The sequence below is a fragment of the Chlorocebus sabaeus genome, chromosome 6 (assembly GCF_047675955.1).
Source record: "Chlorocebus sabaeus isolate Y175 chromosome 6, mChlSab1.0.hap1, whole genome shotgun sequence".
Classification (NCBI taxonomy): domain Eukaryota; kingdom Metazoa; phylum Chordata; class Mammalia; order Primates; family Cercopithecidae; genus Chlorocebus; species Chlorocebus sabaeus.
In genome coordinates this window covers 21,800,215-21,824,619 of record NC_132909.1, presented here as the reverse complement: position 1 = coordinate 21,824,619, position 24,405 = coordinate 21,800,215, and the positions used below count along the sequence as shown (strand labels likewise).

Genomic DNA, 24,405 nt, shown 5'->3' with positions numbered 1-24,405 from the left:
AATTATCACATAGTAAAATAAAACTACTTCTGAGATTCATCCATGTTGCAGCCAGTGTCAATAAATGACTTCTTTTCACGTTGGGGTAGTATTCTATTGTATAGATGTTTAATTAGTCATGCACTGTTACATTTGGGTTGGTTAATTAGTCACCCACTGTTACATTTGGGTTGTTTACTAATTTTGGCAATTATACAGTTGCTGTGAAATTTGAGTACACGTTTTTTTTTTTTTTTTTTTTTTTTTTTGAGGCGGAGTCTTCACTCTGTCGCCCAGGCTGGAGTGCAGTGGCACCATCTCGGCTCACTGCAAGCTCCGCTCCCGGGTTCGTGCCATTCTCCTGCCTCAGCCTCCCGAGTAGCTGGGACTACAGGCGCCCGCCACCGTGCCCGGCTAATTTTTTTTTTGTATTTTAGTAGAGACGGGGTTTCACCGTGTTAGCCAGGATGGTCTCGATCTCCTGACCTCGTGATCCGCCCGCCTCGGCCTCCCAAAGTGCAGGGATTACAGGCGTGAGCCACCGGCGCCCGGCCGAGTACACGTTTTTATATAAACAATTTTTCATTTATCTAGGAGCAGGATTGGTGGGTCATATGATAAGTGTATGTTTAACAGTATGTATAAGAAGCTGCCAAGGCCAGGCATGGTGGCTCACGCCTGTAATCCCAGCATGTTGGGAGGCAGAGGCGGGCGTATCACCTGAGACCGGGAGTTCCAGACCAGCCTGACCAACATGGAGAAACCCCTAACTAAACCTCTATTTAAAAAATACAAAATTAGCCGGGCGTGGTGGCACATGCCTGTAATCCCAGCTACTTGGGCGGCTGATGCAGGAGAATCACTTGAACCCAGGAGGTGGAGGTTGTGGGGAGCCAAGACCACACCATTGCACTTCAGCCTGTGCAACAAGAGCAAAACTTCGTCTCAAAAAAAAAAAAAAAAAAAAAAAAAAAAGCTGCCAAACTTTTTGCCCAAAGTAAATGTAACATTTTACATTTCTACCAACAATGCAGGAAAATTTCCATTGCTCTGCATTGTTGCCAGCTCAGTATTCTGTCTTTATTGTTAGGCACGCTAAAAGGTGTGTATGGGTATCTCATGTGGTTTTCATTTTCATTTTCTTGATAATTAAAGATGTCAATCATCTTTTCATCACCTTGTTTCCCATTTCTATCTCATATAACAATATGGATGGATCTCAAATACATCACATTAAATGAAACAAGTCAAACTCAAAAGGAGAGATACATACACATATATACACAGAGACACACACAGGATGTCTCCATTTATACAACATGTGGAAAAGGCAAAATTATACAGACAGAAAATGGGCTTGTGATCAAGGGCTAGGGGTGGGGAAAGGGATGGACTAAAAAGTAATAGGAGGAAATGTAGGGAAGTGAGGGAACTCTTCTCTGTCTTGATTGTGGTATTGACTGCGTGATGTAATTGTCAAAACTTTGAAAATTCTACACTGGGTGAATATTACTGTATGTAAATTATACCTCAATAAATATGACCTTAAAATATTACAGTCATGTTCACACAAAAACCTGCACACAGGTGTTTATAGCATCTTTATTCATAATCAACAAAACTTGGAAGCAACTAAAATGTCCTTCAGTAGGTGAATGGACAAATAAATCACAGTACATCCAGACAATAGCATATTATTCAATGCAAAAAAAAAAAAAAAGGCTAGCAAGCCACGAAAAGACATGAAAGAAACTGAAATCCACATTACTATGTGAAACAAGTCCATCTGAAAAGGCTGCATACTGTATGGTTCAGAGGCTAAATTATGGAGACAAAAGAAAATAGGCAGGGGTGTAGGCAAAACACAGGATTATTGGGACAGTAAAACTGCTCTTTATCCTTCTATCATAATGCATACATATCATTATTCATCTGTCTCAACCCACAGAATGCACATCAAGACTGAACCCTAATTAAACCATGGACTTTGGCCGGTAGCGTCAATGTAGTTTCATTAATTGTAACAAAAGTACCACTCTGAAGGCGGATGCTGATGATGGGGGAGGCTGTGTACACGTGAGGGTAGGGGATATGTGGGAAATCTCTGTACCTTCTGCCCCGTTTTGCTGTGAACCTAAAACTTCTCTAAAAACCAGTCTTTTATATAAATGGGTATACAAACACATATATATGTCAGTACTAAAATATTACATTACAATAAATATAAAGGACAAATAATTGAAAGTCATGTACAGGGAAATGTGTTTTCCTCCATATTTCCTGGAATTCATGAGGAGTGATACACTTAGGAGTAAGGTAAGATGGGAATAATGAAGGGGACCAGACTTGGTTCTAGGGTATGTTAAAAAGGAAGAGATGATCTCCAGGGACCCTCCTGAGGGTCAGCAGACATTGTCCTAAGTTGGGGATCATGGTGTATCACAAGATATCCAGAATTGCAGGAAGAATAGTGAAGCTTCAGACACAGTGCTGGATGAGGTAAAGGGAGGTAATGGGTCAGCAGACATTGGTCTAAGATGTTGAGCAGCATGTAATGGGCCATCAGATACTGTGAAGAAGTGAGGAAGCAGAGCTAATGATGGCTCAGTAGACATTGATCTAAGGTGAGGTAATGGGATGTGTCACCAAGCACTGCCCAACTAGGGCTTGGGAATTAAAGGGGCATTATGGCCCTGCCCCTTTGACTATGTTCTATCCTTTGGGCCCCATCTTCACCTCCCCATACTGCCCTTCCTAAAGGTGAAACCATCTCTGCAGAGCCCAAATATTTCCCACTCCCAGAATTGCCAATAGACTGACCCCAGACAAACCATTCTGCAAGTTCCAGAGGGGCCACCCAGCAACTGTACATCCAATCAGATTATCTGCCAGCATCTGTAAGGCCACTGCTGCCTATCTAGGGCAAGATACCTAATAACCAATGAAGATCCACCCATGTCTGTTCTAGTTCCCTGCTATTGGCTTCAGGCACTCCTCTCGGTGCAGGATGAGCAGGTGTGTGGGTTGGGTTCTGCAGTAAGTGGGGCTTTGTCGAGTTGCAACTGAGACGGGGAAGAGCTGTGCATGCTGAGGAAGAATGAGCAGGGAGTCTTTTGCAATCACGTTGGAGCTGTGGGATTCTGGAATTATGGCAGGGAATCCTGGAAGCAAGTATCCACATGGGATTTCCTGTACGTTTTCCCTTCTTTAGCATCAGACCAAACGTTTTACAATGACTTTTTAGCTTTAGGGTTGAGAAGGGATATAGCCTAGTTACAGACTGGAGGTGAAAAAGCCTGGTGTGTTTTAGGCAAGTTGATTCTCCCTGTTAGCGCTTCTTATGCTGCAACACAGAAAAAAATCAGACAGAAGTCACGCAAGAAGCACGGGTCAACTCTCCACAGGGGCATTTATGGAATGCCTGCTGTATGGCAGTCATGGGTCTAGACTCATAGTGGTGAACAAAAGGGAAATATTTTCTAGTGTAGAAGCCACAGAGAAATGAGCAAAATATACCAGGCAGTATGGTGGAAAGTGCTAGGGAGAAGAATAAAGAAGGAAGGGTAAGGGGCTGGAAATTTGGAGGTGTCATGGAAAAAAAGACATGAGGGACAAGTCACAGATAAAATAAAGAATTGTGCTCTTTGCAATGGGCACTGCAAATACAAAGGCCCTCAGTCAGGAACTGAACTGATGTTTGAGGCACATGGCGGGCAAGGTCCTTGTGGGGTGCGTGGGATGAACATGGACACAAGTACACAGTGAACATATGGTGGGGTTAGTTTTCATACGTTATCGATTTCATATGATTTATGATTTATCTCATATCTCACATAAAGTAAGATTGATTTCATGAGTTATCAACTTATGAAAGTCACATCATTATGGAAGGTAAAATGCTGGGCTTCAACTCAGCAACAAGTAAATTAAAAAAAAAAAAAAGGCAGGCAACTCAGTGGGAAGAATTGTAATAGCAGAAGGAAGAATTTAAGTTGTCCCAGATGACCTGAAAATTCTAACCTCAGAGGCTTTCTTGAGGGTGGTGGGAGTGTACAAAACACTATGCTGACCTGGGCGCGGTGGCTCATGTCTGTAACCCCAGCACTTTGGGAGGCTGAGGCGGGCGGATCATGAGGTCAGGAGTTCGAGATCAGCCTGGCCAGCATGGTGAAACCCCTGTCTCTACTAAAAATACAAAAGGTAGCTGGGCGTGGTGGCACATGCAATCCCAGCTGCTCGGGAGGCTAAAGCAGGAGAACTGCTTGAGCCCAGGAGACAGAGGTTGCAGTGAGCCAAGATAGCGCCACTGCATTCCAGCTTGCTGACAGGGTGAGACTCTGTCTCAAAAAAAAAAAAAAAAAAAAAGAAAAATAAAGAGAAAAAACACTGTGCTAGGTATCAAACACAATGTGCTGAGGACCTGTGGGGCTCAGAGACAGTCCTGGCAGATAATGAAGGGGTCTGAAAGTCTTTTTCTATGACAATGGGGACTCAACATACACTCTGAGGTCTGTGTCTGAATACATAGGGAGTTTGTCTTATTGCAGTATCTTTTGCTTGATAGAAATACTCAGTGGGGAACTGGATATGCACAACTGTGTTGGATTCAAAACAAGAATGAGAAAAAACCCACAATCCTGCTAGACAGTGTGTTCTGGAACAAACAACTTACAGAAGGATTCATCACTATCATATATATTGTCTTACCATTCAAACTCTTGGCACTATACCTAATCCACAGTAAACAGGATTATCATTAACATAACATGATCTTTCTTATGAAGAATTTGGTAACAGTGTTCTATTGTCGTTTTCATGAGAAGGCTTTTCCTATCACCAAATTGACTCGGTTCCTTGTCAGTATGAATAATCCCCCAAGGTTTACTGGGGATAGTGACAATGTAGGAAGGGTCCCTCGCCTTATTCAGTGCCTTCTCAGGGGCCCTCTCCAGAACAGCCATGTGTGATATTCTGATGTGGCTGTTTCTATTTACAATAATATACATATTTTTCTGCTGCATGCATGCAACAGTGTACAATCAGACCCGACCCTCAGTGGGGTTTTCTCACACTGTTTCTCTCAAGTGTGGCTGCTCTGATGGACACTGAACACTGATTTCTGAACGAAGCCTTTCCCACAGATGCCACACTTGTAGGGTTTGTCTCCAGTGTGTGTTGTCTGATGTTTATTCAAATTTGACCTGTTGCTGAAGGCCTTCCCACACTCAGCACACACATAAGGCTTCTCTCCGGTGTGAATTCGTTGATGCACTTGGAGCTGTGATTTTTTAGTGAAAGACTTCCCACAGTCACTGCACTCGTACGGTTTCTCTCCAGTATGAATTCTATGATGTGTAATCAACTCTGACTTCTGTCGAAAGGTCTTCCCACATTCAGAACAGATGTAGGGCTTTTCTCCCGTATGAGTTTTCTGGTGCTTACTGAGATTTGACCTGCCACTAAAGGCCTTCCCACACTCGGCACACACATAGGGTTTCTCTCCTGTGTGAACTGGCTGATGCACCAGGAGCTGAGACTTAGAGGTAAAGGACTTCCCACAGTCACTGCATTCATAAGGTTTCTCTCCAGTATGAATTCTTTGATGAGTAATAAAGTTTGACTTGCGGATGAAAGCTCTTCCACACTCGGTGCATACATAGGGTTTCTCTCCTGTATGAATTTTCTGATGAACAATGAGTATTGATTTCTGGTTGAAAGCTTTCCCACATTCGTGGCATTCATACTGTCTCTCTCCAGTATGAATTTTCTGGTGTATATTAAGATTTGACTTCTGAGTGAAGGCTTTTCCACAAGTACTGCATTCATAAGGCTTCTCCCCAGTATGAATTCTCTGATGTGTAATCAAGTCTGACCTCTGGGTGAAGGCCTTTCCACATTTGGAACATATATAAGATTTCTCTCCTGTATGAGTTTTCTGATGTGTAATGAGATTTGACCGGTTGGTGAATGCCTTCCCACATTTATTGCATACATAGGGTTTTTCTCCTGTGTGAATTCGTTTATGAACGTGGAGTTGTGACTTGGAAGTAAACAATTTCCCACAATGACCACATTTATAAGGTTTCTCTCCAGTATGAATTATTTGATGTGTAACCAAGTGTGCCTTCCGGATGAAGGCCAGTCCACATTTCATGCATACATATGATTTTTCTCCTGTATGAATTCTCTGATGCACTGTGAGTGTTGACTTCTGAGTGAAGGCTTTTCCACAGTCACTGCATTCATACGGTTTCTCTCCAGTGTGAATTCTCTGATGAATAATCAACTCTGACCTGTAGGTAAAGGCCTTCCCACACTCAGTACATATAGAAGATTTCTCTCTACTTTGAACTTTTTCATGTGTAATGAGGTTGGAATTATTGCTGAAGACCTTCCCATATTCGGTACATATATAGGGCTTCACTCTCATGTGAACGCGTTGATGTACCTGAAGTTGTGACTTGGAAATGAAGGATTTGCCACAGTTACTGCACTCATATGGTTTTTCACCAGTATGAATTCTTCGGTGTGCAATCAATTGTGTTTTCTGGATGAAGGCCTGTCCGCATTCAATACAGATGTAGGATCTCTCGCCTGTGTGGATTTTCTGATGCATCTTGAGTGTGGACTTTTGTGTGAATGCTTTGCCACAGTCAGTGCATTCATGGTGTCTCTCTCCAGTATGAATTTTCTCATGTATACTGAGATCTGAGTTATAAGGGAAGCCTTTCCCACATTCACTACATTCATGTAGTTTTTCTCCGGTATGAATTCTCTGATGCCTGAAAAGAGACGATACTTGAAAAAAGGATTTTCCACATTCATTGCATTTAAAGGGTTTCTCTCTCATATGGGTTTTCTGATGTGTACTGAATTCTGGCTTCTGTACAAAAGCCTTCCCACATTCAATACATACATAGAGCTTTTCTCCTGTAGGAACTTTCAGATGTACCTTGAACTGTGAGTTCCAGGTGAAGCTCTTTCCAAATTCGGCACATCCATAGGATTTTTCCCTAGGATAAATTTTTTGATCTTGAGAGAAGGCTGGTTTATAACCAATGATTTTTCTATGTTGATTATGGTCCCATAATTTCTCTCCTGTTGGAGTACATTCACAGTAAGTATAGAAAGACATTTTACCATATTTAGTACTCTTCTTAACATTCTTAGAAGCATCATTTCTATAATGAATGTGTAAATCTAAATTATGCTTCAAGCCATTTCCAAATGAGTGACATTGATAGGGTTTTTACGGGGATGTAATATGTTTGGGTTCACACGAATTGTTCTTCTGACAGCCTTATATTCATAATGCCTATTTGTAGTCAATATTTTCTTGATTAAAGCAACATCACTTAGATATTTATTTTCTTTTTTTTTTTTTTTTGAGACGGAGTCTCGCTCTGTTGCCCAGGCTGGAGTGCAGTGGCCCGATCTCCACTCACTACAAGGTCCGCCTCCTGGGTTCACGCTATTCTCCTGCCTCAGCCTCCCATGTAGCTGGGACTACAGGCACCCGCCACCGCGCCCGGCTAATTTTTTGTATTTTTAGTAGAGACGGGATTTCACGGTGTCAGCCATGATGGTCTCAATCTCCTGACCTCATGATCCGCCCGTCTCGGCCTCCTAAAGTGCTGGGATTACAGGTGTGAGCCACCGCGCCTGGCCTAGATATTTATTTTCTTTTCTGATAATACTGTATCTGGTTATCAATCTGTCACAGTTATTCTAGAATGAAATACAATCTCAATCTCACATCATCTCTGTCATCATCTTCCCTTGCATTGTGGAAAGAAGTCTTTTTTTTTCCAGAGATTCCCTGGAAAAAAGGTTTGGAATCCAAATGCCCCTTTTCAAGGGATAGTAAGTCACTTTTTGCTCATAGAGCAGGTAGCAGAGGCTAGAGGGGAAGGTAAAAATGGCTCATCCAGATTGAACACAGAGAAAAGGGTAAGCGTGGGTAATTGGTGAGGAGGGTGTGACACTACTTATGGTGAAACATTCTGGGGAACAATTCAGCAATTAAAAGAAATAAACTAGATGAACAGATAACACCATGAATAGACATGGAAGAAGGCAAAAAACATGATATATAGCATAATAAGATTTATATAAACTAATGATCCATGCCCCTAATTCACTTTAAATTTTACAACATGCACGAATTTAAAAATGCTTCCATTATGCAAAACAGTGGCTTCTGGTGGGAAGGGAGATGGGTGAGGGGAAAGAGAGAATAGGAGATTTTATCACAAAAATAAGAGAGAATCTTTACCCACATTCATGGTCATAGTGTGTCCTAAACTAAAGACAATGATTAAACTCAGACCTCATTGGGTGAAATATAAAAATAAAGCATGACAAAAACAAATAAGCCCGGGCATGGTGGCTCACGCCTGTAATCCCAGCACTTTGGGAGGCTGAGGTGGGTAGATCACCTGAGGTTGGGAGTTCGAGACCAGCCTGACCAACACGGAGAAACTCTGTCTCTACTAAAAATACAATGTTAGCTGGGCATGCTGGCTCATACCTATAATCCCAGCTACTCGGGAGGCTGAGGCAGGAGAATCACTTGAACCCGGGAGGCAGAGGTTGCAGTGAGCTGAGATCACGCCATTGCACTCTAGTCTGGGCAACAAGACTGAAACTCCATCTCAAAAATAAATACATAAAAATAAAAATACAAAAATTAGCCAGGCATGGTGGCATGCACCTGTAATCCCAGCTACCTGGGAGGCTGAGGCAAGAGAATCATTTGAACCTGGGAGGTGGAGGTTGCAGTGAGCCAAGATTGCACCACTGCACTGTAGACTGGGCGACAGAGTGAGACTCTGTCTCAAACAAACAAACAAAAAAAGCCAACCAGGCAGAGAGACCCTAACAGTGTGGAATCGCTCAAGCAACATCAGAAGGAAATGTGAGAAGGGTGATTAATCATGTCATGTGAAACACAGCAGAGAGGTATTCCCAAAGATTAAGTGACAATGATTCCCAAGTCATCAGCTGGATGAAAGGCCTGAAAGACTGGGAAGATACAAGAAATCTCATGGCCATTCTTATAGCAAAAATAGTTAGAAAGCCTGATTGGAAATAAAGTTCTTTTTTTTTTTTTTTTTTTTTTTAGATTGAGTCTTGCTTTGTCACCCAGGCTGGAGTGCAGTGGCATGATCTTGGCTCACTACAACCTACACTTCCCGGATTCAAGTGATTCTTGCGCCTCAGCCTCCCAAGTAACTGGGAATGCAGGCATGCACCACCACACCCAGCTAATTTTTGTAGTTTTAGTAGAGATGGAGTTTTGCCATGTTGTCCAGGCTGGTTTCAAACTCCTGACCTCAAGAGATACATCTACCAAGGCCTCCCAAAGTGCTGGGATTTCAGGCATGAGCAACCACACCTGGCCCAGAGATAAAGTTCTGAGGCATCTCACGGTGAGAAAAACAGAAATAAAAGGGGTGTAGCAGGAGTGGGAGTGTGTGACACAGAGTAATTTTGAAAGAAAGCAGATCCGGGAATGCCTGGATGTAAACAAGAGACTCTAGGACAATATGGAAGGTAGGGAAAAAAAGAATGTTACAGAAAAGGAACATAATGAAGATATATCTTTAATGAAGCTGACTGGCACATGACTTATAATCAACGAGGAAGGTCATCCAGGTAGAAGGCATTTAGTGATCTGAGAGGCATCAAGCAATACAAAAAATTCAGAACCTTCCTGAAGAGTGGTCGTAACAGCACTTCACAGGTTCCAGTGTTTTTCAAGACAGCTGAGATTTCCTCCCGTCTCCCATCTAACCTGAGTCACATTCACCTCACGTCACTCACCTGGGCAGCTCTGACGTGGCCTTTCACCCTGCAGTGCCCATGGTTCCTTTCCTTGCTCCAACATGACCACCTCTGGTTTAGGAACTTGATACCCTGTTCATAGGAAATGATACAGGTCTGGGTCCAGCTAATTATGTTTCAGAGCCCAGACAATAGTCTTACTGTTCAATGACAGTTTATTCTTTAGGAAAGTAACCAGATATCTCTGAGAACAGAGTAATATTCTGAGTACCCTAAACAAACCGAGAACCTTGGAGGAAAAAAGGACAAAACCATCACCTATTCGAGATGCCAACAGCATTCATCAACTGAGAATGAAAACACTATTAGTGAGGCCTCCTTTCAGACACCAAGGTGACTGTGCTTACCTACTGAGAGCAGGTGGCTGTAGGTCTCCAGCATCACATCCCGGTACAGGTTTCTCTGCGAAGGGTCCAGGTGCCGCCATTCCTCTCTGCTGAAATTGATAGCTACATCCCTGAAGGACACTGATCCCTGTAAGGGCACATTCCTGTTCAATGTGCATAGTCAGCTTTGCAGGGTGGAGTGACTATGTTTTGGGATTATGGAATGTGGGTTTCATTGTTTTTAATTTATTTCCTTTTTTTTTTTTTTTTTGAGACATAGTCTTGCTCTGTCACCCAGGCTGGAGTGCAGTGGTGCAATCTTGGCTCACTGCAACCTCCGCCTCCCAGGTTCAAGCGATTCTCCTGCACCAGCCTCCCGAGTAGCTAGGATTACAGGTGTGCACCACCACGCCCAGCTAATTTTTGTTATTTTTAGTAGAGACGGGGTTTCACCATGTTGGCCGGGATGGTCTCGATCTCCTGACCTTGTGATCCTCCCACCTCGGCTTCCTCGTGATCCGCCCACCTCGACCTCCCAAAGTGCTGGGATTATAGGCGTGAGCCACTATGCCTGGCCTTTTTTTTTTTTTTACCCTTGACATGGAGTTTCGCTCTTTTTGCCCAGGCTGGAGTGCAATGGAGTGATCTTGGCTCACTGCAACCTCTGCCTCCCAGGTTCAAGCAATTCTCCTGCATCAGTCTCCCAAGGAGCTGGGATTACAGGCATGTGCCACCATACCCGGCTAATTTTTGTATTTTTAGTAGAGACTGGGTTTCACCATGTTGGCCAGACTGGTCTTGATCTTCTGACCTTGTGATCCTCCCACCTCGGCTTCCCAAAGTGCTGGGATTACAAGCATGAGCCACTGTGCCTGGCCAATTTACTTCCTCTTTAAAAAACCTGCCTCCCGGCCGGGCGCGGTGGCTCAAGCCTGTAATCCCAGCACTTTGGGAGGCCGAGACGGGTGGATCACGAGGTCAGGAGATCGAGACCATCCTGGCTAACCGGGTGAAACCCCGCCTCTACTAAAAAAAATACAAAAAACTAGCCGGGCGAGGTGGCGGGCGCCTGTAGTCCCAGCTACTCGGGAGGCTGAGGCAGGAGAATGGCGTAAACCTGGGAGGCGGAGCTTGCAGTGAGCTGAGATCCAGCCACCGCACTCCAGTCTGGGCGACAGAGCGAGACTCCGTCTCAAAAAAAAAAAAAAAAAAAAAAAAAAGAAAAAACCTGCCTCCCATTTCCCTAATAGCTTATTATGAAAAATTTTAAACATTCAGAAAATTAGAAAGAATTGTACGGTAAAAACCTATACATCTACTACTTAGCTCTACATTTAACACCTTACTCTACTTGCTTCATCACGCATTGATCCATCTTACTTTTTTTTTAATGTATTTCAGGGTAAATTGTAGTCATCACTACACTTCTCTTAAGCACCACAAAATGCAAATCATTAACTGGGGTGTAACATTTGTTAACCTGATAAAGTAAAATTTAATACAACACAATTAAATGCAACAATCTTTATTGTGCCATTTGACCTTCTGACAAATGTATACACCTGAGTAATACGAAATTTCTAAGAAATTATATTTTACATAGGTCACGTATTAAGTATCCAGTGTTAGCCGGGTGCAGTGGCTCACGCTTGTAATCCAAGCAAGAATGTCAGAGGGGGCCGGACACGGTGGCTCATGCCTGTAATCCCAGCACTTTAGGAGTTCAAGGTGGGTGGATCACCTGAGGTTTGGCATTCGAGACCAGCCTGGCCAACATGGTGAAACGCCATCTCTATTAAAAATACAAAAAATTAGCCAGGCTGGTGGCACGTGCCTGTAGTCCCAGCTACTTGGGAGGCTGAGGTGGGAGAATCCCTTGAACCCAGGAGGTGGAGTTTGCAGTGAGGTGAGATCACGCCACAGCACTCCAGCCTGGGTGATAGAGCACGACTCTGTCTCAAAAAAAAAAAAAAATCTAGTTTTACATAATTTGTGGAACACAGAAATCTAACAAAGAATTCCAGCTGTTTGTTCTATTCTACAGTCAGTCAATTACTCATTTTTCAAAACTGGCCATTGAAATAGGCTGTCTTGGCCGGGCCCAGTGGCTCATGCCTGTAATCCCATCACTTTGGGAGGCCGAGGCAGGTGGATCATGAGGTCAGGCATTCGAGATCAGTCTGGCTAACACGGTATTTTGTATATGTATTATATTTTGTATTTTAATAATAAAAGTCAGCTAGAGAAAGGAAAATGCTTTTAAGAAAATCAAAAGGAAGAGAACATATATTTATTATTTATTAAGTGGAAGTGAATCATCATGAAGGTCTTTGCCCTTATGGTCTTCAGGTTAAGCAGGCAGAGGAAGAGGAGGAAGAGGAGAGTCTGGCCTTGCTGTTTTGGGTGGCAAAAGGAGAAGAGGTGAAGGTGGAAGGGAGGGCAGGAGAGGGAGGCACACTCAGTGTAATTTTACTGAAAAAAAAAAATCTGTGTTACGAATGGGCCCACACAGTTCAATGTGGTTCAAAGGTCAACTGTAATTCACATTCTCTCACATGAATTGTGCAGTGGGTCTTGTCAATGATCTTCCAGTCATAACTACTCCAAAATGTTCCAAATGCTTTGGAATAATCTTTCTTTAGGAGTATTATTTTTTTTAAACTTTTTATTTTGAAATAATTATAGATTCACAGGGAATTACAAAATGATACAGAGGGTCCCCCCGTAAATTTCAGTTTATTGTAGTACATGATTCTTTTTATTCATTGCTGGATTCGGTATGCTGATATTTTGCTGAGGATGTTTGCATCTAAAATTATGAAAGATACTGGTCTACAGTGTTCTTTTTTTTGTGCTTTGGTTTTGATGTCACAGTAATACTGGCTGTACAAAGTTAGTTCGGAAGTGGTCTTCCTCTTTTATTTTCTGGAAGAGTTTGTGTAAAAATGACACTAGTTCTTCTTCCTGTTCTTTTTTTTTTTTTTTTTTTTGAGACAGAGTTTTGCTTTTGTTGCCCAGGCTGGAGTGCAACGGTGCAATCTTGACTCACCGCAACCTCCGCCTCCCGGAGTAATAGTTACTTCTATGTCTAAGATTCAATCATGAGTGAATATTCTATAAAATCATGCAAACAGGGCTGGGTGTGGTGGCTCATGCCTGTAATCCCAGCACTTTGGGAGGCTGAGGCAGGCGGATCACCTGAGATCATGAGTTCAAGACCAGTCTGATCAACATGGAGAAACCCTGTCTCTAGTAAAAACACAAAATTAGCCGGATGAGGTGGCGCATGCCTGTAGTCCTAGCTACTCGAGAAGCTGAGGCAGGAGAATCACTTGAACTCAGGAGGCGGAGGTTGCAGTGAGCCGAGATCGCACCATTGTACTCCAGCCTGGGCAACAAGAGCAAAACTCTGCTTTAAAAAAAAAAAAAGGAAACAAACTAGAGTTTTTAAAAATGAAAACATTATGTTAAAATGTGGATAGCGGTAATGAGAAGCTCAACAGAAGGGCTGGAAGGCGAAAAGTGTCAAAGTTACCCAGAATGGATAGCAGGAAATAAATAGCAGAAAATGGTAGAGAAAAGAAATGGAGAAGCAACATCTGAAAAACAAGTTTCAGAAAGAAAATAGAGAAAACATTTGTGTTTGAGGAGGTGGTTTAGGAAGAAATGAAAAAAGGCTTTCAAAATATCAAACAAAAGTCACTTATAACGAGGAATTCTATTTGCAGCCAAAACGTCAATATAGTGTGATGACAAAATAAACAACAATTTTCCTTGACAGTCCACCTCTCCACTGTTACACAGGTGGCCTCCAGAGATAGAGACATTACCCACGTGCTGTTCATTCTTGACAGGAAGACCAAGTTTTCTTTCAGGAGCACCAAGTCTAGAGTCCAGCTGGTTCCTAAGGCCTATCTGCCTCTGCCCTAAGGCTCTGGTGACAGACCAGAGCTTTCTACTCTTGGACTGAAATTCCACCCCCTGGGACTCCTCCTCCTCACCTCATAGGAGCTGCCCTGATCCTCTGGAGCCAGGGCTGAGGATTTCTGGGGTGAGGTCCAACTAGCTGGCATGGCCACACTGGATCTCAGCCCTTTTTCTCTAGGGTGCCTGAAGTTTAGTGGTCATCTGTGAACTCAGCAGAGCTGCTTTGAAGAGGTGGGCTGCAGTCTGGAGGAAGGTCTGGCTCAGGGACTCCCCAGAGACACCCAAGAACCTAGAAAAACAATGTCCACATAGTCATTCAACATTCACCACATAAACACTTCCTGGATACATCAAGGTGCAGGTCCCTGTGCTAGAAACCAGAGCAGTGGTTCCCAAACATACGTGTGCATTCAAGTCACCTGGAGGGCTTGTTAAAACATAGTTTAAAATTCTCGGCCGGGCGCGGTGGCTCATGCCTGTAATCCCAGCACTTTGGGAGGCCGAGACGGGTGGATCACGAGGTCAGGAGATCGAGACCATCCAGGCCGACACGGTGAAACCCCGTCTCTATTAAAAATACAAAAAAAAATTAGCCGGGCGTAGTGGCGGTCGCCTGTAGTCCCAGCTACTCGGGAGGCTGAGGCAGGAGAATGGTGAGAACTCAGGAGGCGGAGCTTGCAGTGAGCCGAGACCGCGCCACTGCACTCCAGCCTGGGCGACTGAGCGAGACTCTGTCTCAAAACAAACAAACAAAAAAAACAAACAAACAAATAAAATAAAATAAAATTCTCAGCTTCACCCCTTCGATGGGTCTAAGGTAGGACGTAAGAATTTTATTTTCTAATAAGTGCCCAGGAAATGCTGATGCTGCTGGTACAAGAACCACACTTTCAGAACTGTGGAGAACAGTGCTGAAACACGGGAAAAGCCATGAAATTTAGAGTAACGTTACTGCGGATTTGAACTGTAGCTGTTCCACTTTTCACCAATGAGAATATAAAGAAGTTACTCAGATTTTGTTTCAGAAATAAGGATGAAAATGCCTGTGTCACAGTTACTAAGATTAAATGAGATGATGTTTTTAAAGTACTCAATGCCTCCCTGACATGCAAGAATCATGCAATAAATATCAGCAATTACCATGCACTATATTAAAACTTAATATAGAAAACCATGTAATCAAAACAAGTAAGATAATATATCAGACAATATTGATCTATATATGAAATCAAAATGATATGTGACTGAGAGTGCACACGGCATTCATTGTATACATATCCCTAATTGGTGCACGCAATTGGCCATGCACCTGGAATAAAACAAACTAGATCTCCACCTCACACTATTTTTTTTTTTTTTAAGATGGAGTCTGGCTCTGTGGCCAGGCTGGAGTGCAATGACACGACCTCAGCTCACTGCAACCTCTGCCTCTGGAGTTCAAGCAATTTCCTTCTTCAGCCTCCTGAGTAGCTGGGACTAGGTGCATGCCACTACGCCCAGCTAATTTTTTTGTATTTTTAGTAGAGACAGGGTTTCACCATGTTGGCCAGGATGATCTCGATCTCCTGACCTTGTGATCTGCCTGCCTCGGCCTCCCAAAGGGCTGGGATTATAGGCGTGAGCCACCGCGCCCAACCCACTTCACACTATTAAGTAGACAAATTCCAGCAGCACTAAACATTTAAATACACACTTTTTTTTTTTTTTTTTTTTTGAGACAGAGTCTCGCTGGAGTGCAGTGGCCGGATCTCAGCTCACTGCAAGCTCCGCCTCCCGGGTTCACGCCATTCTCCTGCCTCAGCCTCCCGTGTAGCTGGGACTACAGGCGCCCGCCGCCTCAGCCGGCTAGTTTTTTTTCGTATTTTTTAGTAGAGACGGGGTTTCACCGTGTTAGCCAGGATGGTCTCGATTTCCTGACCTCGTGATCCACCCCTCTCGGCATCCCAAAGTGCTGGGATTTCAGGCTTGAGCCACCGCGCCCGGCCAAATACATGCATTTTTTAAAACCCCTAAGGATGTTAAAATAATTTTCAGACTATACATTTGTATAGTATTGTGGTAGGATGATAGGGATCTTATTACACATGACAGGAAACTCAGAAGTTATAATAGAAAAAAAAAAACAGATACTTCTGATTATATGTTTCCTAATTATGTTAAAATAAACCACTAAATTTGACATATATATAAAAATTTTTTTCAATATGTGACGATAGGTTGCTTGTAACGTTAACTCTAGCAATCACTAAGCAGAAAAGGCCAGAAAAAAAGAGACTGGAAAAGGTATGAAAATTCAGAGAAAAGGAAGCAAATGGCAATTAACAAAAAGATACCAACTTAACTAAAAGAAAAACGCATCAGAACAATTACAGAGAAATTTTCCTTAGAATCATGAAAGCTTTAAAAAAGTTAACAGACCAGATGTCATGGCGAGCACTTGTAATCCCAGCTACTCAAGGCTACTCGAGGCTAAGACAGGAGAATAGCTTGAACCCGGGAGGCAGAGGTTGCAGTGAGCAGAGATCAGGGCATTGCACTCCAGCCCGGGCGACAGAGCAAGACTCTGTCTCAAAAACAAAACAAAAAAAAGTAACAACATCCACTATTGGAAAGCATTTAGGCAAATTTATTTTATAAATTATTGGTTAAGGCTTGAATTGCTAAAATGTCTTTTGAGCTATTTAGTCATATCTATTATTTTTATTTTTATTTTTTTGAGATGGAGTTTCACTCTTGTCGCCCCAGCTGCAGAGTGCAATGGCATGCATGATCTTGGCTCACTGCAACCTCCACCTCCCAGGTTCAAATGATTCTCCTGCCTCAGCCTCCCGAGTAGTTGGGATTACAGGCGCCCACCACACACCGGGCTAATTTTTGTATTTTTGGTAGAGGCGGGGTTTTACCATGTTGGCCAGGCTGGTCTCGAACTCCTGACCTCAGGTGATCTGCCCAACTCGCCACCCAAAGTGCTGGGATTACAGGCGTGAGCCACCAGGCCCGGCCAGTCATATCTGTTATTAGCAATACACTCAACTGGTGCCAATAATATAGTTTTAAATATATAAAGCAGAAACTGACAGAAAGAAGAAAGGACAGGTGGACAAATAACTTTTCCAGTGTGAGTAGTTTACCTTCCTCAACAAAATAATCTGTGAGGAGATACATAATACATATAACATGGGATTAATATCTATAACAATATAAATTAGAGAACATATTACACTGTTTTCATGTAATAGATGTGACATTTATGAAAAATGAGGAAGAACTAGGCCATAAAGCAATTGTTCAACTGAAGCATCACCCACAGACACTAATTGAAACATAAAGCGCACTTCTAAATGGCTCATGGGTCAAAGAAAAACAATTACTGGAAAAAAATTTTAAACACTTAGATTTGAACAATAGGAAACTGCTACACATCAAAACTTGTTCATCTTTATATTACAGGCTGAAACTGAAAGAACTGAACTTTTAACTCAGGTCAGAAAGCAAGCTGATCACAGTCCTCACCGATCACCATAGCTGATCCTACAGGCTCTCAGTCACTGACCACAGACTCCCCTCACTGACTCCTAAACACCAATCACTGATCCCAAAGAGCCCCATCAATGACCCGAGAAATCCCTGTCATAGACAACCATCAACGGACGTCACAGACCCCCATCACCGAGCCCCGAAACCACCATCACTAATTCCACAGACAACTCCTCTATTACTGACTTCACAGAATTCCTAATCGCAACCAACCAAAATCATCACAGAGACCTCTTGGCAATAAAACGTGAAAATACTCCTGACACCAGCGGCGAACTAGCCTTCGGGGACCACTTCCACTTCCGGTCCGACTTCTGGCGCTTCCCCTTGCGGACTGTTGATATTGCGCATGCTCCAAATTAACTTGGAAGCAATTTCCGCCCACAGTCAACAGGGCGCAGACACATCTTTAGAGACGTCGTGCAGTTTCCGTAATCGGAGCTATCGGGCAGAGACTATAACCGCGCCCTTATGGTGTTTATTCGTGTGGGCCGCCATCTTGGATGCGTATCGATTCCGTACAGTGGAGGAGTCCGCCTCCTTCAGGGTTGACTAGAGTAAGGCAAGGATTTTCACGTAGAATGCAAGACTGTTACCATAGTTTGGCCACGCTTATACCCAAGAAGAAGACGTTCCTGAAGATAGGATCTGGAGCTTTATTTATTTATGTATTTATTTAATTTTTTTAATACGGAGTCTTGCCTAGGCTGGAGTGCACTGGCGCCATCTCGGCTCACTGCAACCTCTGCCTCCCAGGTTCAAGCGATTCTCCTGCCTCCGCCTCCCGAGTAGCTGGGATTACAGGCAAGCGCCACTACACCCAGCTAATTTTTTGTGTTTGTAGTAGAGACGTGGTTTCACCATGTTGGTCAGGCTGGTCTCGAACTCCTGACCTCAAATGATCCGCCCACCTCGGCCTCCCAAAGTGCTGGGATTATAGGCGTGAGCCACCGCGTCCGGCTGTTATATTTATAATAGCTAAGTTACCCCTTGGTTAGGGCACACTGCAGAAAATAACAATTCACTAGAAGAAACCATGGGGGAACAAGGAAGCCAGGGATCCTGAGAGAAATAAGAGGAGGCATTAGGATCGTACAATCTATTTTCTGGAGACACCACTCAGGAGAAGGGTGGATTGGGATCCGAGTTCACTCCTGGGTGAAACCACTAGGCAAGAGGGAGTTATGTCACAATAGATAGTATCCTGCAGGAAGGGAGGTACAATTTTTAATAGTTGAAAACACATTAGGAAATAGGTTAGAAGTTGGGTTAGTACAATCCTCTCCTAGGAGATACCATAGAAGAGGGGTTAGAAGTCTAAGCATCCCCTTTGAAATGGCTGGTAGGAGGCTTTGGGAGGTATAGATATTTTAATCCCCTTAATCTCCATCAGCATCCACCCTAGCTACCTCAAGCATGGCTACAGCAGGCAGCAACAATAAAAATAATAATAGTCTTGGTCGGACGCGTGGTTCACGCCTGTAATCCCAACGTTTTGGGAGGCCGAGGCAGGTGGATCATCTCAGTGGGGAGATCGAGACCAACCTAGCCAACATGGTGAAACCCTGTCTCTACTGAAAATACAAAAATTAGCTGGGTGTGGTGGCACATGCCTGTAGTCCCAGCTACTTTGGAGGCTGAGGCAGTAGAATCACTTGAACCCGGGAGGTGGAAGTTGCAGGGAGCTGAGATCGAGCCACAGCACTCCAGCCTGGTGACAGAGGGAGACTCCAAAGAGCTGGGATTATAGGCGTGAGCCACCGTGCCTGGCCAAGGAGTTTTTTTTTTTTTTTTTTTTTAATTGCAAAGAGATGTTGAATTTTGTCAAATTCTTTTTCTGTTTCTATTGAGATGACCATATGATTTTTGTCTTTCATTCTGTTAATGTGATGTATTGCATGTATTAATTTGCATATGTTAAACCATCTTTGCTTCCCTGGGATAAATGCCACTTGATCATCATGTATATAATCTTTTTGACGTGCTATCAGATTTGGTTTGCTAGTATTTTGTTGAGGATTTTTGCATCTGTGTTTATCAGAGATCTTGGCTTGTAGATTTCTCTTTCTTCTGTCCTTGTCTGGTTTTAGTATGAGGGTGGTGCTGGCCTCACAGAATCAGTTTGGAAAAATTCCTTCCCCTTCAATTTTTTTGGATTCGTTTGAGAAATATTGGAATTTGTTCTCCCTGAAAAGTTTGGTAGAATCAAATCCAAGAAGGGGATGATGGGAACCTCTAATTTTCAGGCAAACTGGACAGTTGTTGGTAATCAGGTGACTTAGTAGTTGTCATTGGCATCTGAAGAGATGAACAGTCTTGTGGGACTGAGCAATTAACCTGTAAGGTCTGTGCTGACTCAGGTTAGTGTCAGACTTGAATTCAATTGTAGGACACCCAGGCAGGGAGGGTTGGAGAAGGGGTGTCAGAAAAACTCCACATATTTTGTGTTAGAAATGAAACATTCTGGAAGTATTGAGTGTTGTGAGAGTATATTTTTAAAAACCAGTTTGTTTTTCCTATGCAACTGTATAAAAAGACATATCAAGTCTCACTCCCTCCGCCACCCCAATCACTATAGGTTACCACTATAGGTATTGTTTCCGGTTCACGTTTCCAATACTTCTTTTTTCCTTTTTCTTTTTTTAGTGCATATAAACAAATGCTTATATCTAATCTGATTTCCTTTTCTTTTTTTAGACAAACTATATGTTATACTGTTCTATACTTTCCATTTTTTTATACATTCTAGAATTAATGTCATTCTGTAGAGATGACATTTTTTTTTTTCTGCTATGTGTGTACCGGCTGCATAAAACTTTATGATGTGACTGTGGTGATTTGAGCTGCTACCATTATCAAATACTAAGCATCTATGTGGACCTTCCTCCCTCCCTCCCTCCCTCTCTCTCTCTCTCTCTCTTTCTTTGACGGAGTTTTGCTCCAGACTGGAGTGCAGTGGTTCGATCTTGGCTCACTGCAACCTCTGCCTCCCAGGTTCAAGCGATTCTCCTGCCTCAGCCTCCTGAGTAGCTGGGATGACAGGCGCGTGCCACCATGCCCAACGAATTTTTTGTATTTTTAGTAGAGACGGGGTTTCATCATGTTGGCCAGGTTGGTCTTGAACTCCTGACCTCAGGTGATCCACCCATCTCGGCCTACCAAAGTGCTGGGATTACAGGCGTGAGCCACCGCGCCTGGCTGTGGATGTTTACTTCTATATTTCCCATCCTCCTCCCTTGGTCTGTCTCTCTGACCACGCACAAATAGTACACTGTTTTAAGTATAGAGGCTTTATCATGTACCTCATATAACCTCATGAGGTTATACGTACATAACTTCAATTCCACTTTCTGTCTCTATGAATACACCTATTCTAGGCACCTCATATAACTGGATTCATAAAATATTTGTCCTTTTGGTCTGGCTTATCTCACTTCACATAGTGTTGAAAAAGAAAAGAAACTTTTTATCTGAGGAATGCAAGCCCTCTTTACATGATCAGGCCCAGAGAGGGTTGGGATGACACAGCTGTTGTGGTGGCTCATGCCTGTAATCCCAGCACTTTGGGAGGCCACGGTGGGAGGATTACTTGAGGCCAGGAGTTTCAGTAGACTGGGCAACATAGCTAAACCCCCTCTCTATAATTTTTTTTTTCCAATTAGCCAGGTGTAGTAGTGCACACCGATAGTCCCAGCTACTCAGAAGGCCTAAGCGGAAGGATGCTTAAGTCTGGGAGTTTGACGCTGCAGTGAGCCATGATCATACCTCTGCATTCCAGCCTGGGTGACAGAGCAAGACCTTGTCTCTTAAAAAAAAAAAAAAAAACAGGCTGGGTGCGGTGGCTCATATCTGTAATTCCAGCACTTTGCGAGGCCAAGGCAGGCAGATCACTTGAGGTCAGGAGTTCAAGACCAGCCTGGCCAACATGGTGAAACCCTGTCTCTACTTTAAAAAAAAAAAAAAAAATTAGCCAAGTGTGGTGGTGGTTGCCTGTAATCTCAGCTACTAGGGAGGCTGAGGCAGGAGAATCACTTGAACCCAGGAGGCAGGGGTTGCAGTGAGCCAAGATCGCACCTCTGCACTCCAACTTGGGCAACAGAGGGAGACCCCGACTCAAATAAAGGAGGCTCTGGAGAATCTGCTTTTTTCATTTTTCTAAGTTGGAGAAGCTGCCTGCATTCTTCAGCTCATGGGCTCCTTTCATCTTTACACCCAATAATGGCTGGTCGTGTCTTTCTCACAGCACACAATTCCTACACTGACTTTTATGCCTTCTTCCTCATTTCAGACCCCATGTGATTACACTGGGTCTAACTGGACAATCCAGTATAATCCCCCTATGTTAAGGTCAGCTGAGTAGCAACTTTAATTCTACCTGTTAATTTAGTTCCCCTTGCCATGTAACATAGTACATTCACAAGTCCCAGGAACTGGCATGTGGGTATTTTGGGGGGAGCATTATCCTGCCTACTTTAGATGTTGAGGTCATTCAAGAGGAAAATGATAGTTTTGTTAACATGTGATGTTAGAACCACTGAATTTTCCTCTGGAAAATAATAACTTTGAACATTACCTCATATACACAAAAACTAACTTCAAGTGGCTGATGGACCAAAAATAAAAACTAAAACTATACAACCTTTAGAATAAAACTTAGGAGAAATTCTTTACAACACTAGGGGAGACAAAGATTCTTAGAAAGACCAGAAAGCATGAAGCACATTTTAAAGGTGAGAAATTGGATTTCATCAAAAGTAAAAACTGCTTTTTGAAAGACATCATGAAGAAACTGAGGGTTGGGCACAGTGGCTCACACCTATAATAACATAGCGAGACCCTCATCTCCACAAAACACAAGAAAGTTAGTTGGGCGTGGTGGTGCACACCTGCAGTCCCAGCTACTCAGGAGGATCGACTAAGCCCAGGAGGTCAAGGCTGTGGTAAGCTGTGTTCATGCCACTGCACTCCAGACTAGGCAACAGAGCAACACCCTGTCTCAAAAAAAAAAAAGAAAAAAAACCCCCCAAAACTGAGAAGGTAAGCCCCAGGCAGGGAGAGAATATTTGCAATTTGCAATATATATATTTGGCAAATGACTTTTACCCAAACATATAAAGAATTGTTACAACTCAATAATAAGACAACCAATTTTAAAATAATAATAATATTATTATTATTTTTTGAGATGGAGTTTTGCTCTTGTTGCTGTGGCTGAAGTGCAACAGTGTGATCTCGGCTCACAGCAACCTCTGCCTCCCCTGTTCAAGTGATTCTCCTGCAGGGATTACAGGCATGCACCGCCACACCCGGCCAATTTTGTATTTTTAGTAGAGACAGTGTTTCTCTAGGTTGATCAGGCTGGTCTTGAACTCCCGAACTCAGGTGATCTGCCCGCCTCTGCCTCCCAAAGTGCTGGGATTACAGGCCTGAGCCACTGTGCCCGGCCGAATATTTTCAATAGATGTCACAAAAGAAGATAAAAGAATGGCAAATAAGTATATGAAAGTATGCTAAGTTCACTGACATCAGGAAATGCAAATTAAAAACATAATTTGATACTACTGCTCATTCCTTAGAATAGTCAATAGATGCCTGATACAGGGATGGGGAGGTGGGAATCGACTTAACAATCTGGGGGGCGGAGGGCAGTGAATAAAAATATTCTGTATGCACTGGGCGCGGTGTCTCACGCTTGTAATCCCAGCACTTTGGGAGGCCAAGGCGGGCGGATCACGAGGTCAGAAGTTCGAGGTCGGGAGTTCTATACCAGCCTGGCCAACACAGTGAAACCCTGTCTCTACTAAAAACACAAAAATTAGCCGGGCATGGTGGCGGGCGCCTGTAACACCAGCTACTCCGAAGGCCGAGGCAGGAGAATCACTTGAACCTGGGAGGCTGAGCTTGCAGTGAGCCGAGATCGTGCCACTGCACTCTAGCCTCGGTGACAAAGCTAGACTCCAACTCAAAAAATAAAAAAAATTTAAAAATGATATATCCAGTAACACAAAGGATAAACGCTTGAGGGGATAGACACTCCATTTTACATGATATGATTCGTACGCATTGCATGCCTGTATCAAAACAATCAAAAATCTCATGTACCCCATAAATATATACACCTACTATATACCCACAGAAATTTAACTAAAAAGCTTAAAATTTTTTTAATTTTTAAAAATGTTCTATATCCTGATTATGATGGTGGTGACAAGGATTTAAACATTTGTTGAAACTTATCAAACGTTTCACTTAAAATGAGGGCATTTTATTGTATCTAAATTATGCTTCAGTAAAGTTGATTTTTAAAAGACATGCACACAAATATAATTTACAAATCATATCATTAGCTCGTTTATGGTGTACCATTCAGTCATTCTTAGAGTATTCAGAGTTGTGCAAACATCATTATCTAATTCAAGAAGCTTTGCATTACCCCAAAAAGGAACCCTTTAGCTATTACCACTCACAGTTCCCCTAATCCTGCTAGTCCTAAAAAACTCTTACTCCTTTTCCGTAGATTTGCCTATTTTAAATATTTCATATAAATGCAATCATACAGTATGTGGCTCATCCACGGACGAAGGCAAAAATGACGATTTAAACAGTGTAGCATTCTCAGTGAGGGTTATAACGCCTAGTAGAGTGGATCCTGGGTGCGCTCTGCATTGTGGGTCGGCTTGGGGCAGAAAGTCATTTAAGGGACCTCCTTCCACTTGCCGCAGCGCCTCACCCCTTCCGGCTCTAGACTACAGTTCCCAGAAATCCTTGCGGCTCTAACCAACTTCTGGCC

At 43.0% G+C, this 24,405-nt stretch overlaps 1 protein-coding gene across 6 annotated transcripts; it reads right to left on the bottom strand.

Moving 5' to 3' along the window:
* Nucleotides 1-979: 979 nt before the first annotated feature.
* Nucleotides 980-24,401, bottom strand: LOC103234593 (uncharacterized). Of its 6 annotated transcripts, XM_073016565.1 has the most exons (6): nt 17,847-17,936; nt 14,153-14,367; nt 10,173-10,299; nt 9,805-9,897; nt 6,932-6,992; nt 980-6,761 (listed from the first exon to the last, which is right to left on the bottom strand). In XM_073016565.1, the coding sequence occupies exons 2-6, from the start codon at nt 14,222-14,224 to the stop codon at nt 5,060-5,062; spliced, it is 2,055 nt and encodes a 684-aa protein (XP_072872666.1). In that variant the 5' UTR covers nt 14,225-14,367; nt 17,847-17,936; the 3' UTR covers nt 980-5,059. The 6 variants fall into 6 exon arrangements, with proteins under 6 accessions (XP_072872666.1, XP_072872664.1, XP_037847983.2 ...); XM_073016563.1 differs by lacking the exon at nt 17,847-17,936 and adding an exon at nt 24,173-24,401 and having other exon boundaries at nt 980-7,077; XM_037992055.2 differs by having other exon boundaries at nt 980-7,077.
* Between the last annotated feature and the right edge of the window lie 4 nt (nt 24,402-24,405).

Excerpts from the sequence above, each read along its gene's own strand:
- LOC103234593 (XM_073016563.1), bottom strand. The coding sequence starts at position 14,224 with ATGCCAGCTAGTTGGACCTCACCCCAGAAATCCTCAGCCCTGGCTCCA. Across the intron at positions 10,300-14,152 it reads ATCAGGGCAGCTCCTATGAG|GGATCAGTGTCCTTCAGGGA; the intron begins GTGAGGAGGAGG and ends GTGCCCTTACAG. Across the intron at positions 9,898-10,172 it reads CAGCCACCTGCTCTCAGTAG|GGTATCAAGTTCCTAAACCA; the intron begins GTAAGCACAGTC and ends TCCTATGAACAG.